The sequence below is a fragment of the Oryctolagus cuniculus genome, chromosome 13 (assembly GCF_051225735.1).
Source record: "Oryctolagus cuniculus isolate XC-2025 breed Fujian yellow rabbit chromosome 13, ASM5122573v1, whole genome shotgun sequence".
Lineage (NCBI taxonomy): Eukaryota > Metazoa > Chordata > Mammalia > Lagomorpha > Leporidae > Oryctolagus > Oryctolagus cuniculus.
The window spans coordinates 41,395,830-41,410,857 of record NC_142879.1 but is presented as its reverse complement, the minus strand read 5'-3'; the positions used below and the strand labels follow the sequence as shown (position 1 = coordinate 41,410,857).

The window sequence follows — 15,028 nt, the reverse complement described above, 5'->3', positions numbered from 1 at the left end:
CCAAGGGCAGCATGAGTAGTGGGTCAAAAAGCCACATCCCTGGAGGCTGGGTAGAAGGAGGAGAGAAGGCATTCACTTTTAGGGATAACAGAGTTAAAGAATTGTTATTTTTCTAGATGGAGAAGCAATGCCTATATTTGCTGGTCAGGGAGTAAAATCCTACAGAGAAAGAGGTTGTTGGCTTGGGTTGACCTTGGAGGAGAGTGGGGGCGGAAGAGAGGAGAAACAGGCTGTGAAGTACATTGAGAGCAGTGGTGGCCCAAGGGCTTGCAGTAGGGTTGAATCTCAGCACTCTGGGGATGGCGACAGAGCCAAAAGCGTGAGGAAGTTAGAAACAGATGCCATGAGGGACCGGCACTGTGGCGTAGCAGGTTAAAGCTCCAGCCCGCTGTACCAACATCCAATGTAGGTGCCAGTTTGCGTCCTGGCTGCTCCATTTCTGATCTAGCTCTCTGCTATGGTCTGGGAATAAGGTAGAAGATGACCCACGTCCTTGAGCCCCTATACCCACGTAGGAGACCTGGAAGAAGCTCTTGGCTCTTGGCTCTTGGCTCTTGGCTCTTGGCTTTCGGCTTTGGATCAGCCCAGCTCCAGCCATTGCAGCCATTTGGGGAGTGACCCAGCAGATGGAAGACCTCTCTCTCTCCCTCTGCCTCTTCCTCTCTTTAATTCTGCCTTTCAGATAAGTAAATTAATCCATCTTTAAAAAAAAGAAGAAGAAGAAACAGCTGCCCTGAAGAATGTGGGAGGGGACAACCTGGATGACAGACAGCCTCCCGTCCCCACCCAATTACATCCCATTCTGAAATGTGGGAAATTTTAGCAGCTTTCACACTTGAAGAAAGGCTTAAGAACACAACCATTTGCTCCACCCCGTGCACACCCACTTCCAGTTTTGTTTGCACCATGGCTTAGAATAGCTTTTACCCTCAAATTCTTCAGATGTTTCTTCGGCCATTTCACCAGCCAGGTTTTCCTGTGCCACACAGTAGGAGTGTGTTTGATCCCTCAGCCTATGGTATCCTTGCCATGGCTGTCTCAGCAAATGGCAGACCAGCTGGTCCCCTTCTTAGAAACCTGCCCCAGCACAGCACCCGACACCTCCGCAGCCACACACAGATGGACCTCAGATTTGATCCGGCCAGAGACCAGCTTCTGCTGTTCAGAAGAGTAAAGGGAGGCCGCAGAGGGAGAGGTGGAGCAGAGGGCTCTAATGAGACCCTGGAGGCCCTGAGGATTGAGGAAAGTGGCCTTGAGTGCTTCTCTGAGTCCCTCTGTGGCCGGGCTGGGCTGCCTGTCCTGGGTTCAGTGCGATTCTCCCTTGCCTAAGCTGAACAGGAGCTGTTCCTTGCTGCCCAGGGGCCCTTCACCCAGACTCAACCTTCCCATCTCACAGAGATGGAGGCCATCCATAGCCCCAGCCTGTCCTGGGGTCCCCAGCCTGCATTCTGCTTCCTGCCTGGCCCCTTATGAGAGCAGGGCCTCTCTCTGCCCTGTCACACTTAGATGCGCCGTTCTGTTCTCTGTGTTAGCAGAGTTCCTTGGCCCTCACACAGGGCATACTAACAGAGCAGCAGTGTTGTTTGCACTGCAGAACAGCAGAGAAAGCCTTTTGTTCCTGTCACTGAAGAAACTACAGAAGCAGTGCGTGTCGCCATGTAGCTGGGGATGGGGGAGAAGATGAGAAGAGAGAGGGCTGACTTTGACTTTCCATGTGGGAGGGCAGTGCGGCGAAGGAGCACAAAAAAAGCCAGCGGCACGCGTGGCCAAGTGGAGACAGGGTCAGGAGCAGCCTGCCGCCAGCAGGGCTCAGGGCACTGGTGGGCAAGAGTAAGACGTTGGTATTCTGTGCACTTGAAGGAAAAGAGCAGACTACCAGGATGGAGAAGTTAAAAGGTACACAGAGACTAGTGTGTCACTGTGGGTTTGTTTTAGGAGTAAAGAAAGGGCTTGGGTGGTCTGGAGCCCGAGTGATGGATGTGTCCAGTTAGTTTCCATGGAGGTACGGGCAATTCGGGCTCCCGTGACCTTGTTTTGCAGAGTGGAGAACCAGCCACTGGAGAAGTCTGGTCAGTGGTTTTTAATGGGTGGATGGGGCCCACCATGGCTCTGTCCCTGAGACTGCCAGCCCCAGTCAGGAGTCTCTGCAGGCCTCTGGGCTTCCATGGCCTGTCCTTTAGGCTCATGGCCTTGGACTGGTTAATCCTCTGAGCTCTAAAACTCTTTAGAACTTCCAGCAAAACTTATCCCCACTCCCCACACAAGCTCTCTGATGTGAGATTGGAAGGAACGAGCAGCACAGGGCAGTGGTCCCAGCACAGCCACGGGCTGGGAAGACTGAGCCGCTGGCTGAGCACCGGAGGAGCAAGATCTGCCTCAGGCCTGGGGTAGGACACGCAGGTTTCATCCTCGTGCTGTTTTGGCCAGGTTTCTGTGAAAATCATGTAGCACCTTGACATCTTGTAACTGTCGCCACAGCACTAGGTTAAAAACAGATTCAGGTCTTTCAGTCAAAGCAACATCGGAGCCAAGTTAAGCAGCAAATGACGTCACAAGATAACTGCACAGAGCCTGTGACTAAACCCATCCTCCAGCACAGAGGAGTGGGGTCTCGGGAAGGAGCATCGTCTCGCACCCTTCCAGCCATCCCCCAGGAGCACCAGGGCCTCGCCTGTCACAAGCAGGAAGTGCCCCTGCAGAGGAGACTCCGCGTGGAGTGGCAGCTTCCCCATGGAGGGAGGGGGCACGCAAGTGGTGGGCTCCGCTGACAGTTCTTCCCCCAGGCTGCACATTTCGCTCCATTGCTCTGCCTCAGTTTGGGCCGCAGAGTTAGACCAGATTTTTACCAGGCAGATTAAGGATGGGCTTGTGGCCATATCAGAGAACAATTCAGGCATTGTTTGTGTAAAGAGATTAATTATCCTCTGCTTGTCTCATATTCGCGGACTTTCCCAAAATGTCACCCTGCTCCACGGGCAGACGCCAGGCAGCACTTGGAACATGCTTTTCTGTGAGAAACCTAAGGAACATCCCGTGTCAAAACAAACCTGACAATGGGCTATTATTTCTCTCCCCATAATAGCACGTTGTCACTTCTCCACGCCCTGCATGAATGAGGCATCTGGACGGGGCTGTGGGAAGGAGCAGGGTGGGGGAGGCCGGCCAAAACCTGGGAGAAACACTTCCTGAGAAGTTGCTGCCTGGGAGGTAACTCGGAGGTTGGTCCCTGCAGGTGCCCGGCCGCAGCCTCGCGCTCACTTCCAGAGAAGGGCCCTGAGATTGCCGGAGAACACCAGCTACAGCGACCTGACCGCCTTCCTCACGGCCGCCAGCTCCCCCTCGCAGGTGGACAGTTTCCCTTACTTGCGAGGATTAGACGGAAATGGAACAGGTAACCGGAGACGCTTCTCTGGAGGGGCTTCCGTGTTTGAACCTTTGTGCGTGGGTCTCAGGTACGGCTGCAGGTGCCGGCGCTGAACGGGAGACCGGTGCTGAAGCTGCAAGTTTAGCTATGTGGGATCTTGGTCGCTTCCCCCCAGTGCAGTTACGGAGCGGAGCCGGCTCCCCTGCAGCTCTGTGCCTTGGTCTCCTTGAGCTGTTTTGCTGTTTGCCTGTCGCCCTAGGTACCTTCTCCAGGCTCTGCTTTGGTGGACTGACTAGATTCGGTTCAGAAAACTTCTTGTAACTGAAATTGTTTAAAAAATTGTATGAGGTCAGAATGAGGGTTTTCCAGCCCCAGAACATGGGAGGGGGTGGTTGGTGGCAGAGATGCCGGGAGGGGCAGAGGCACTGTGCGCTGTTGGATGAGCAGGCACCACCCAGCCCCCACCCCTGCCCCCGGCACGTGGCACACTTTAGGCCCGGGCTCTCTACTGGCTGTGTTCACCCAGCTTCCCCTGGATCCCTTCCCTGTGGGTGCTCGCTCTCTCTGCCTTCAGCGCCGCCGGGCTTGGAAGTGGTTTTGAAATCCTCTTCCGGCAGATAGCTCTGAGTCAGCTCAGTCCTCGTCAGTATTCTGGCATGACACGTACAGCTGCAAGGTCAGAGGACCTTAAAGCTACCGGGCAGAAAGTGTCTGATGATTCCTTACGGGGGAGAGCCTGCGCATGCGTCGCTGCCACCCACATCCACCAACGCCGTTCTCCAGGGCGCTGCCGGCCGCCAGGCCAGGGTCCTGGTGGAGGAGAGGTGCGAAGGTTCTGGAGCCCTGAACCGTCTCCTTGTCCACCTCCCCTTGTTTGCCCCACACTTTGGACTAGTCACAGCATAAAATCGAAAGCCAGAGGCTGTTTTGTGTTAAGTCCTTCTCGGTGAGTGAATTCTCACATTTATCTTAGGGACACTCTCATTGAATTTTCACTTTATTTTCTAGGACTTTGTGTAAACTGATGATTCTGAGCAGGTTTTGAAACCTGAGACATCGGATGCACTTTATAGCACATGAATACGTTTCTAGTTGGAGCTTAGGGTGTGATTTCTCATCTACCTGCCTTCCCCCTGGGGTACCTGTGTTCAGAAATGTTTCTTCTCCCTTTCATTCTTATGCACTGACAACACAATTAATATCAGACATTTGCCAGCAGAAAGATGCCCACTAGGCACCTTCAGGAACCGTATCTGGGGAGAAATGTTGAGTTTTTCTTTCAATGTGCAGGCCTGAAAGAAAAGCATTGTTTCAGCGAACACGAAGACCAGTTCGAGACCATCCTAACCTCTCTCCAGTCTCCCTGACAGAGTCGAACGCAGTCAGAAAATCCTAACTCAGAGGGAACTGCCACGGTCCTCAAAGCTCATTCATTTTTCTGTTCCCCATTTGCAGTAGCTCATGAATAAATTATGAAATCTGAGAGATGGGGTGGAGGAGGCGCAGAGAGGAACATAGAGACACAGGACTATCGATCTTAGAGACGTTTGTTTTATTTTAAAAGTCTCCATTATTCCAGAGGGAAGAGAGAAGTCTTTAGCTCAGGACATTAAGCTTATTTTCCATTGAAATAGCAGATTGGTTGACCTAGAAAGGACCAGAACTTCTCTGAGCCTCTGTGGGGCCCCGCCACGGTGTGTGCACCTGCAGCCCGGGTATCCGGCACACATAGGTCATCAGCCAGGGGCCGCCCTCCAGCTTCTTGGCTCACTTTCTCTTCCACCCTACAGTTACCTCCTGTTTCATAAAATCTCTGAGAGGCTTCAGCTCAGAGGAAAGCCAGGAGCAGACCTATCTGTGGGATGACAGATGGAGACCAAAGGAACAGAGGCAGAACTTCGAGTGGGGGCTTCCTGGCAGGGTCCTTCGGGGCAGCTGTGTCTGGTTTAGAGGAGGCTTCAGCGTTGCCTGGACAAACACAGCTGTGCAGAGATGTTGCCACTTTCTATCCTGACCTCTCTTGTTCGTCTGTTGTGTGGCTTCCCAGCATTACAAAGGGGCACCCTGTTCACCTGCAGGCCAAAGCCATTGCTACCATCACACCGTCCCCTTGGAGACTGCCAGAGTACAGAACTGTTCAGTGGCATGCCCGGGGGAGGTGTAAAGAAATTATTCCCATTCAGTACCCCAGGAGGAGGGAGTGGAGGAGTCAGTCAGATGACTAAGGTGAACTCTTGCCTACAGTCCAAAACGTTCTTCCTGAAGCGCAGCCAAACAGAGCCCTGGTGTTGGCTTAGCAGCGCCTCCAATATTCCAGCTGACCAGTGGGAGGCCCAAAGTGATACAGCTGTCTGCTAGCTGGTCCATTTCTCCTTCCCCCTCCCATGCTGCTCTTGCTTGACACCTGTCTTCATTTACATAAAGGGAGCCAGGTAGCATCAAAGTGGAACAGGAAGGAAAGCCTTGTTTTAGAGAGAGCTCAGTATTTTGCATAGAATTGGGTTCTGTTCACAAATAGTGGAAGGAAAGTAGCCCTTCAAAGTGTGAATTATTGCAGAATGAAGAAATTGGGGGCTGGTATTGTGGCACAGCAGGTTAAGCCACAGCCTGTAATGCTGCATGCTATACGAGCACCATTCAAGTCCTGGCAGCTCCACTTCCAACCCAATTCCCTGCTAAGATGCCTGGGAAGGCAGTTGGAGATAGCCCAGTGCTTGGGCCCCTGCCACTCACATGGGAAACTGGGATGGAGTTCTTGGCTGTGGCTTTGGCCTCACCCAGCTCTAGCCATGGGCATCCATTTGGGGAATGAACTAGTAGATGGAGGATTCTCTCATTCTGTCTCCCCCCGCCCCCCTGGCTCTCACTCTTTCTCTCTCTCTCTTTTTTTTTTTTTTTTTTTTTTTTTTGACAGAGTGGACAGTGAGAGAGAAAAGGTCTTCCTTTGCCGTTGGTTCACCCTCCAATGGCCGCCGCGGCCAGCGCACCATGGCCAGCGCATCGCGCTGATCCAAAGCCAGGAGCCAGGTGCTTATCCTGGTCTCCCATGGGGTGCAGGGCCCAAGCACCTGGGCCATCCTCCACTGCACTCCCGGGCCACAGCAGAGAGCTGGCCTGGAAGAGGGGCAACCGGGAAAGAATCCAGAGCCCCAACCAGGACTAGAACCCGGTGTGCCGGCGCCACAAGGCAGAGGATTAGCCTATTGAGCCGCGGCACCGGCCCTTTCTTTTTAAGATTTATTTAATATTTTGTCTACTTGAAAGGCAGAGTTACAGAAATAGGAGGAGAGACAGATACAGAGATCTTCCATCCACTGGTTCACTCCCCAAATGGCTACAGCAGCTGGGGTTGGGCCAAAATGAAGCCAGGAGCCAGCAGCTTCTCCCTGATCCCCACATGGGTTTAGGGGCCCAAGCATGTGGGCCATCCTCCACTGTTTTCCCAGGTGCATTCATATTGAGCTGGATCAGAAGTGGAGCAGCCAGGACACGAACTGGTGCCTATGTGGGATGCAGGCAGGGGGCTCAACCTGCAATACCACAACACCGATCCCAAAGGTATCTCTGTCTCTCTCTCTCTCTCTCTAAGTCTGCCTTTCAAAAAAAATAAACCTTAAAAAAAAAAGAAGAAGAAGAAGTTGAGGGTAGAGGGAGAGTCATTGGGAAGGCATAGAGTAGGAGCACTGAAGGAAGGAGGCCACCAGACGGCCGACACAGCTGCCCCCACTGCCTAAGGCACCTTTAAAGGAACATGAAATGACAGGGACCTAGTATGCGTTGCTTTCAGTTAATGTGCTCATTTCTGCAATGCTACACTTCTGAATGTTTACAACTGAGTATTTTTATTTCCACAGACTCAGAAAGGCATCTTGTCTACTTCATTTTCAAGATAAGAAAAGCAGATCCCAGAGAAATTAGCAACTTTCCAGGGACTATGTAGGCAGTCAGTGGCAGATCTGGCATGGAATCTGTTGTCCTGGGCCAGGAGTGTGCAGGATCAGAGCAAGGGAGAGCTGAAAAGTGATGTGAGAGGGGAAGGGAGATGGCATTCCTAGTGCTTTTCCATCTATCTGCTCACTGCCCCTATTCAGGCAGCTGGCTCAGAGTTTCATGAAAGAAAAACAGCACTCCCTAATGGGAAACACTGTGTCTAGGTTGTTTATGCAGAGTCTAGTGAGTTACTTCACGCATCTGTAGTTTTAAGTTTGATCTGATGGAAAGAATAGAACTTGGAGGGGTACCTTGTAGGTCAGGCTTTGCTCTGCATCACCTGTAAGTAGTTGGCACATTTATGTCTCAGTCCACAACAGATTTTGACAAATAGCATGCTAAATTCTGGATTTTTGTTTCCTTTACTCTAAAGTGAAAGGGTCAGACAAGAAGATTTCTGAACTTGAATCTGTGATTACATCTTAGACTGTTTGATGAAGTCTCCTTTCCCTGCCTTCACTGCTAAACAGAGATGGGGTAAACTCATTGCTGAAACTCCAGAATTCACTAGATTGGCCTTACGTGCTTGAATTTAGTCCAAACTGGAGGTTTGCATTTGCTCAGGCAGGCCAGATAGGTAAGTACAGAAGTAACCAAATAAGAAATCTTACACCTTGCATTCTGATGGACCTTGCAGTTTTCTTTATCACTGCTTTTTGTCTTTCTGTTCAAGAAAATATATAAAATTATGACAAACACATTTGTGTGATATCATATTTTACTAGAGAAAAATCTAAAAATGGGTTGCTTAAGTGTGTAAATAATACTCTCATAAGCGTTGTCTATTTTATCCATAAATAGACAGTCATTACAGGATTGGCTTCGATCAAAGACCTCTGATGGACAATAATTGGTGTATTAAATTCCTTTCAAACAGACCAAAACAGCAGTGGCAACTCAAGCAGCTTATAAATATTTCAAGTCCAAGTTTCCATAATAACTTTATAGCAGAAGTAAGTTAATAATTTGAAGTAATCCTTGAGGAAATCTACTGGGTTTTTTTTTTAAAGCAGTCTCTAAAACATTTGGTTTGATTGTGGTGGTCTGTAATTGCTATATGCTGCTGTGTAACGTATATTACAGGTTATGAACACAGGCCCGGGGCTCACTCTGTGTAGAAGTCATTCTCAGTGACTTCTGCATATGCACCTTCATTTCACATTATGGAAAAGCCCTTCCTTTTTGAGGCCCTTTTTGCAAGTACACACAGCAATTAGAATTGGCAAACCTGAACCTTGGATGTGAGCTCTACCACTCAGTAATGTGTGCCCAGCCAGCTGCCATCACCGCCCTCTCTGAGCCTGTGTCTTTGTGAGTCCAATGGGGACTCTCCCTGTCTCCTAAGGGTGTGGTGAGGATCATGCATGTCAAGTGCTTCCTCGGGCCCCTGGCCACGCGGAGGAGCAGTGCTCAGGAGGTGGTAGCCGTGACTGCTTTCTACAAAGGGTATCTGCAGCCCCACACAGTACTTGGCATGCGTGTGATGGAGAATGCCTCTTCCTTCTAGGAAACAGCACTAGGTACGACCTGACCCCGGTCACGGCCGTCAGCGTCCACCTGCTCAGCAGTAATGGAACGCCGGTGCTGGTGGATGGGCCCATCTATGTCACCGTGCCCCTGGCCACACAGAGCAGTCTGAGGCACAATGCCTATGTTGCAGCGTGGCGGTTTGACCAGAAGCTGGGTAAGCAAGAGCTCTGAGCTGACGCTGGGCTCTCGATGACTTCACTGCTGTTCGGTTTTCCTTCTAAGAAGCCTGTGGAAGTCTCTTCCTCGCAGCTGGTGAATGCTGCTGCTCCCGGTGTGCTGTGTGGTTTCTCGTTAGGTAGGGCGCACCCTGCCATACCATTCACGCACTCCATTTCGAGTTCATTTTTGTTGTTTTTGCTTGTTTGTTGTACATGTATGCTAATTTATTATAAAAGAATATTAAGGCCGGCGCCGCGGCTCACTAGGCTAATCCTCCGCCTAGCGGCGCCGGCACACCAGGTTCTAGTCCCGGTCGGGGCGCCGGATTCTGTCCCGGTTGTCCCTCTTCCAAGCCAGCCCTCTGCTGTGGCCAGGGAGTGCAGTGGAGGATGGCCCAGGTGCTTGGGCCCTGCACCCCATGGGAGACCAGGAAAAGCACCTGGCTCCTGGCTCCTGCCATCGGATCAGCGCGGTGCGCCGGCCGCAGCGCGCCGGCCATTGGAGGGTGAACCAACGGCAAAGGAAGACCTTTCTCTCTGTCTCTCTCTCTCACTGTCCACTCTGCCTGTCAAAAATAAAAAAAAAAATAAAAAAAATTTAAAAAAAAAAACAAGAATATTAAAAAACTTTGAGAGCAGGGGAGAGAGAGCGCTCCCATTCACTCCCCAGATACCTGCAACTCTTGGAGCTGGACTGGGCCAAACCCAGGAACTAGAAACACAACCCAGGTTTCCCACAGGAAGCTGGAGTCAGGAGCCAGAGCTGGGGATCAGCCCAGGTTCTCCAGTATGGGACACAGGCATCTCAACTGACACTGGGCTGAGTGCACACCTCGAAGAGAATTGTAGAGTATTAGAACTCGCCTCATCTCCATCCTATTCTTCAGAAGCTCATATGATCTCTCTTGGTCATCTGTGTTTATTTTTCCATTTTTCAAAAAAGGAAAAATATTTGCCAACATTGCAGAAAACAAAGTAAAAATTACTCAGAATCCTACCCACCTAGAGAAAGGCACTCATATGTTGAATTCTATCCTTTCAATCATTTTACTGTGCACATGTGTGTTAGTTATCAGTTGTTGAATAAAAGTTACCCTAAAATTTAACAATTAAAACAGTGACTATCTGCTCTGTTGGTTTCTGGGGTCATGAATCCAGGCCCAGATGAGCTGCCCACCAGGCTCTCAAGTGAGGTTCCTGTGCTGCCAGCGAGCGCACTTCAGACCCACTCACGCTGCTGGAGGCAGGGGCTTCAGTCCTTGCCACACCGGGCTCTCGTTGGAGCTGTGTACACCATGGCAGCTTGCTCGTGCCCTCAGCAGGTGATCCAAGAGAAAATTAAAAGCTTAAAAGCACAGGTACTCAGAGCGGAAGCCGTCTCAGAGGTTGCCCCCCACAAAGCATATGAGAGCACCTTGAAAGGTTCTCGGAGGGCTGGGTGTTTGACTTAGCAATGAATTTGCCCGTGTGCCACACTGGAGTGTCTGAGTCTGACGCCCAGCTCTGGCTCCTGACTGCAGACTTCTGATCATGCTGAGCCTAGGGGGCAGTGCTGATGGCTCAAGTTGATTGAATTTCTGCCACCCACATAGGGGACCTGTACCGGGTCACTGGCTCCTGGTTTCTGCCCCAGCCCACCCTTGGCCTCTGCAGGTATTTGGAGAGTGAAGCAGCAGATAGGAGTGTTCTCGCTCTGTGTTTGCCTCTCTGCCTTTCAAATATATAAACTTAAAAAAAAAATTTTAAGTTCATGGGAAATGAAATTTAATAGGCAAAGTTTTTTTCATAATACACATTTTCAGTGAAATTTTTAGAGATTGTCATATGGATTTCAACACTTTTTGCAGAAAAATGAACTTATTTTCAAATTTATATATTTTCCAAGAACTCTTTTGAAATGCCCTCATTTTTAACAAAAATGGGATTATATGCTAGGTAATGTTCTACAACTTCTAAAAATAATCAGTATAGCATGAACATCTTTCCACAGTATTAATTATTATTCTGCAATATCAAACTTAATGAGTACCTGGTATTTCACTATATGAATATATCACAACAGCCCACCAGTCCCTTACAATTAGGGAAGAAAAGGTCACTAGTACTGTGAAAAATCTCTGTAGCTAAGTCTTTGTATACAGCCATGAATAATTCCTAAGGGCGTTCCCACATTGCCCTTGGCTGCCTGTTCCATGAGTGTCCAGCTGAGAAATACCAGTTTTCAAATAGCTCAGTTTAGAATTTAAAACTGTTAGACCATGCATGAAGATAAATGGGAGGTTTTTTTTTTTAAATATCAAATATATTTTCACAGTTACCTAATTCCTTAAGACAATCAAAAGATAGTTCTAGGGATTATGTTTGAGAATAAATGGGCTTTTTGGGGATGCATTGTTTTGTTTTCCTTTTGAAATCATTAATTTCAGACTCTATAATTATTTCTGTGGATTGCATTGATTTTTGCCCAATTAAATTTGACATTGTTAGGTGGGCCGTGATGCCCTGTCAGCATTTCCTGCTGAGGAGGAAGGGCAGTGTATTGCCGGGGTGTGTTCTCTATGACTTAATAATCTGAGCGGGAAGCAACCAGAGGGGTGTGTGACTGACAGCCTCCGAGATCACAGGTGACAGGGGCAAAGGAATGGGTGCTGAAGAATGCAGAGAAAGTAGGAAGGAGAATGGAAAGAGCTTGCATTTTGTTTCTTAAAATCCTGGGTCCTGCTACCTGTAGAACATTGAGTCCTGTCGTGTTTTCCCATCTGTAAGAGACATGCAAATGGTTGGAGACTCTCTCCCCAACCTCGTATATTCTGCCTTGGTCCTTTAGCTCTTTGTCAGGGTCCCCAACACACTCAGGCCCACCTTCTGGGGCACAGGAAATCTGGGGGTACAGAAAATTGGAACTCCAGCTCTGCCACCCCCTGGCCATGTGGCCCTGGCCACATTTCCTCTTCTGTCTGTGCCACAGTTTCCTTAACTGTGAAATGGGGTGATGACAGCATCAGCTATTATTCTGAGGAACGGGTTGGAGTTTTCCAGAGAAGCAGAACCAACAGGAAGTGTATACACCCCTCTGTATATATGAATAGGAGCTTTATGTGCTGGGATAGGTTGATGTTTAGACCCACACAGTTCTAAGGAGTTGGCTCACATGGTTACAGAGGCTGGCAGGTCACAGCTGCGGAGTGGGCCAGCAAGCCAGAGATCGAGAGAAAAACCAGTGCAGCAGGCCAAGCCCAGAGGTTATGTGTGGGCAGGATTTCCTCCTCCTCAGGAGACCTCCATCTTTTTCTTAAGGCCTTCAACCCATCAGGGGAGTCCCACCCACATTATAAAGAATGTTCTGTTTTACTCAGAGTCTGTAGGAATAAATGTTAGTCTTATCTAAAAATACCTTCCCAGCAACATCTAGACAGAATATCTGGGAACTATTACCTAGCCAAGCAGATGCATAAAATTAATGATCACAGGTGCAAATGAATTCGTATTTGTAAGATACTTGTTCCCATGCCTGGTCCATAGCAAGTGCATCCTAAGGAGGTATGGAGTGAGAAAACAGTTCTGTACATGACTTTCCCTGATCAGGCCACTGAAACCAGCCTCCCAGATTCCCCACAGCCCAGGTCACTTGCCTTTGTTCCCTGTGCTCCACATCCACCTCTCAGTCCACTGTCTCCTTCTGTAGTCTCCCCAGTTTCCTGAAAGGGCATCGTCCTCTTTGATCAACACCTCTGCAACATTTGATGGTCCCTGTTCCTGTGCCTGCCCCATCCCGGGCCATCTTTCCTGTCCACCCCTGGCTCTGCCCTGTGTCCAGCTCTTAAGTTACTCTGTGTGCCATCCCTGAGGCATCTAACCCCTCCCTGCACTTCCAGGCCACCAGTGTTTCTGATCATCTCTCAGACCCCGTTTCTAGATGTCCTGTCGGAAACTCAGATTCAACATGCTGAAAACCGAGACTGCCCTTGATACCCACTGCTCATTTCTGTGCCTCCATTCTTAGTAAGAGCATTGTCTGTCTACCAGACCAGGAACCTCAGAGCTACCCCCAGCTCATTCTTTTACTTCCCTGCCAGGTATGGTACTTTGGAAAGTCGTGTCGATGCCAAATCAGTGTTTCTCACATTTCCCTATCCCCTCTTCCCCTGGGCTGCCACTGCCTCAGCCAGGTACCTTCCCTCTCCTCACTTGCATGGACTGTCCGACTGCCTTCCACTTCCCTTCCCTCCACAGGATTTTTGGTATCACTATGTTTTGTAGAGCAGTCCTCTAGTTATTTTACAATTTGCAAAGGAAAATAATTTTAATTAATTTATGTATTTACATAAAGGAAACAGATTTCATGTATATCATATATGCAGTTTTAAGAACATAATGATTCTTCCCACCCTCCCTTCTTCCTTTTTTTTTAATTTTTGCCATCAAGTCATACACCTTGATGTTTTACTTCATAATTGATTTACTTTATAATCACAAGCTTAATCCTCCACTAAATAAAGAATTCAGCAAGTAGTAAGTAGAAAGACCACAGACAAAGGCTATAAACAATAATCAAGTCTCAAGATATTAATTTCACTTATTTAAATTACATATTTTGTACTCTTTATATTCTATATATTAGTTATGACAAGTCAGAGAAAACATATGATACTTGAATTTTGGGGACTGGTTTATTTCACTAAGCATAATGGTCTCCAGTTGCTTCCATTTTGTTGTGAAAGACAAGATTTCATTCTTTCTTATGGCTGAGTATATATGTATGTATACCACATTTTCTTTATCCAGTCATCAGTTGATGGACACCTGATCATCCATAGCTTGGCTGTTATGAATTGAGCTGCTATAAATGTGGGTGTACAGATAACTCATTCCTGTGCTGATTTCAGTTCCTTTGGATATAGTCCCAGGAGTCAGATAGCTGCGTCATGTGGCAGATCTATTTTCAGATTTCTGAAGAATCTTCATACTGTCTTCCATAATGGTTGTACTGGTTTACAGACCCATCAACAGTGTATTGGGGCACCATTTTCTGCATCCTCACCAGCAGTTTTTACTTTATGATTTTTGTATAATAGCATTCTAATGGGACGAGGTAAAACGTCTTTGCATTTCCCTGATGGCTAGTGATTCTGAGCATCTTTTCATTTGTCTGTGGGTCATTTGTGTTGCATCCTTTGTTAAATGCCTGTTCATATCCTTAGCCGGTTTGTTTTGTTGTGATTGAGTTTCCTGAGGTCCTTGTATATCTTGGATATTAATCCTTAACAGTTGCCTAGTTTGCCGATATTTTATTCCAGCCTGTCAGTTGCCTCTTCACTTTGTTGAATGTTTCCTTTGCTGTACAGAAGCTTCCTAGCTTCATGTAATTCCATTTGTCTGTTTTTGCTTTTATTACCTGTGCTTCTGGGGTCTTAAAAACACAGCCTCGGCCAGCGCCGTGGCTCAATAGGTTAATCCTCCACCTGCAGCGCCAGCACACCGGGTTCTAGTCCCAGTCAGAGTGCCGGATTCTGTCCCATTTGCTCCTCTTCCTGTCCAGCTCTCTGCTGTGGCCTGAGAGTGCAGTGGAGGGTGGCCCAAGTGCTTGGGCCCTGCACCCCATGGGAGACCAGGAGAAGCACCTGGCTCCTGGCTTCGGATCAGCGTGGTGCACTGGCCACAGCGCGCCGGCCACAGTGGCCATTGGGGGATGAACCAACGGAAAAAGGAAAACCTTTCTCTCTGTCTCTCTCTCTCACTGTCCACTCTGCCTGTCAAAAAAAAAAAAAAGCCTCTTTCCTGTTTGAGACTGTCCAAGAGCTACTCATAGTGTGGAAACCTGACCCCTTAGCATGGCACACAGACCTTGACAGAATCGCCCTGCTGCCTCTTGCCTCCTGTCCAGCCATCGGCCTGTCTTCCCATCTTGTCGCCACCACATCTAACTACCTGCGCTTCCCTGGACCTGCTTGGGGCTCGCTCAGAGCTTGTCGCTTTGCACCAGCAG

At 48.8% G+C, this 15,028-nt stretch overlaps 1 protein-coding gene across 5 annotated transcripts in view; it reads left to right on the top strand.

Annotated features, from left to right (window-relative positions):
• Window positions 1-15,028, top strand: part of FAM171A1 (family with sequence similarity 171 member A1) — a 151,482-nt gene that overhangs the window by 101,592 nt on the left and 34,862 nt on the right. For 3 of the 5 annotated variants that reach the window (XM_070055447.2, XM_002717428.6, XM_051821430.3), the window contains exons 4-5: window positions 3,233-3,391; window positions 8,862-9,038. In XM_070055447.2, the coding sequence (XP_069911548.2) occupies window positions 3,233-3,391; window positions 8,862-9,038 (336 nt within the window). Of the gene's footprint in view, window positions 1-3,232; window positions 3,392-8,861; window positions 9,039-15,028 lie in introns of those variants that run through there. The other 2 variants (XM_089311493.1, XM_089311492.1) reach the window with 2 other exon arrangements.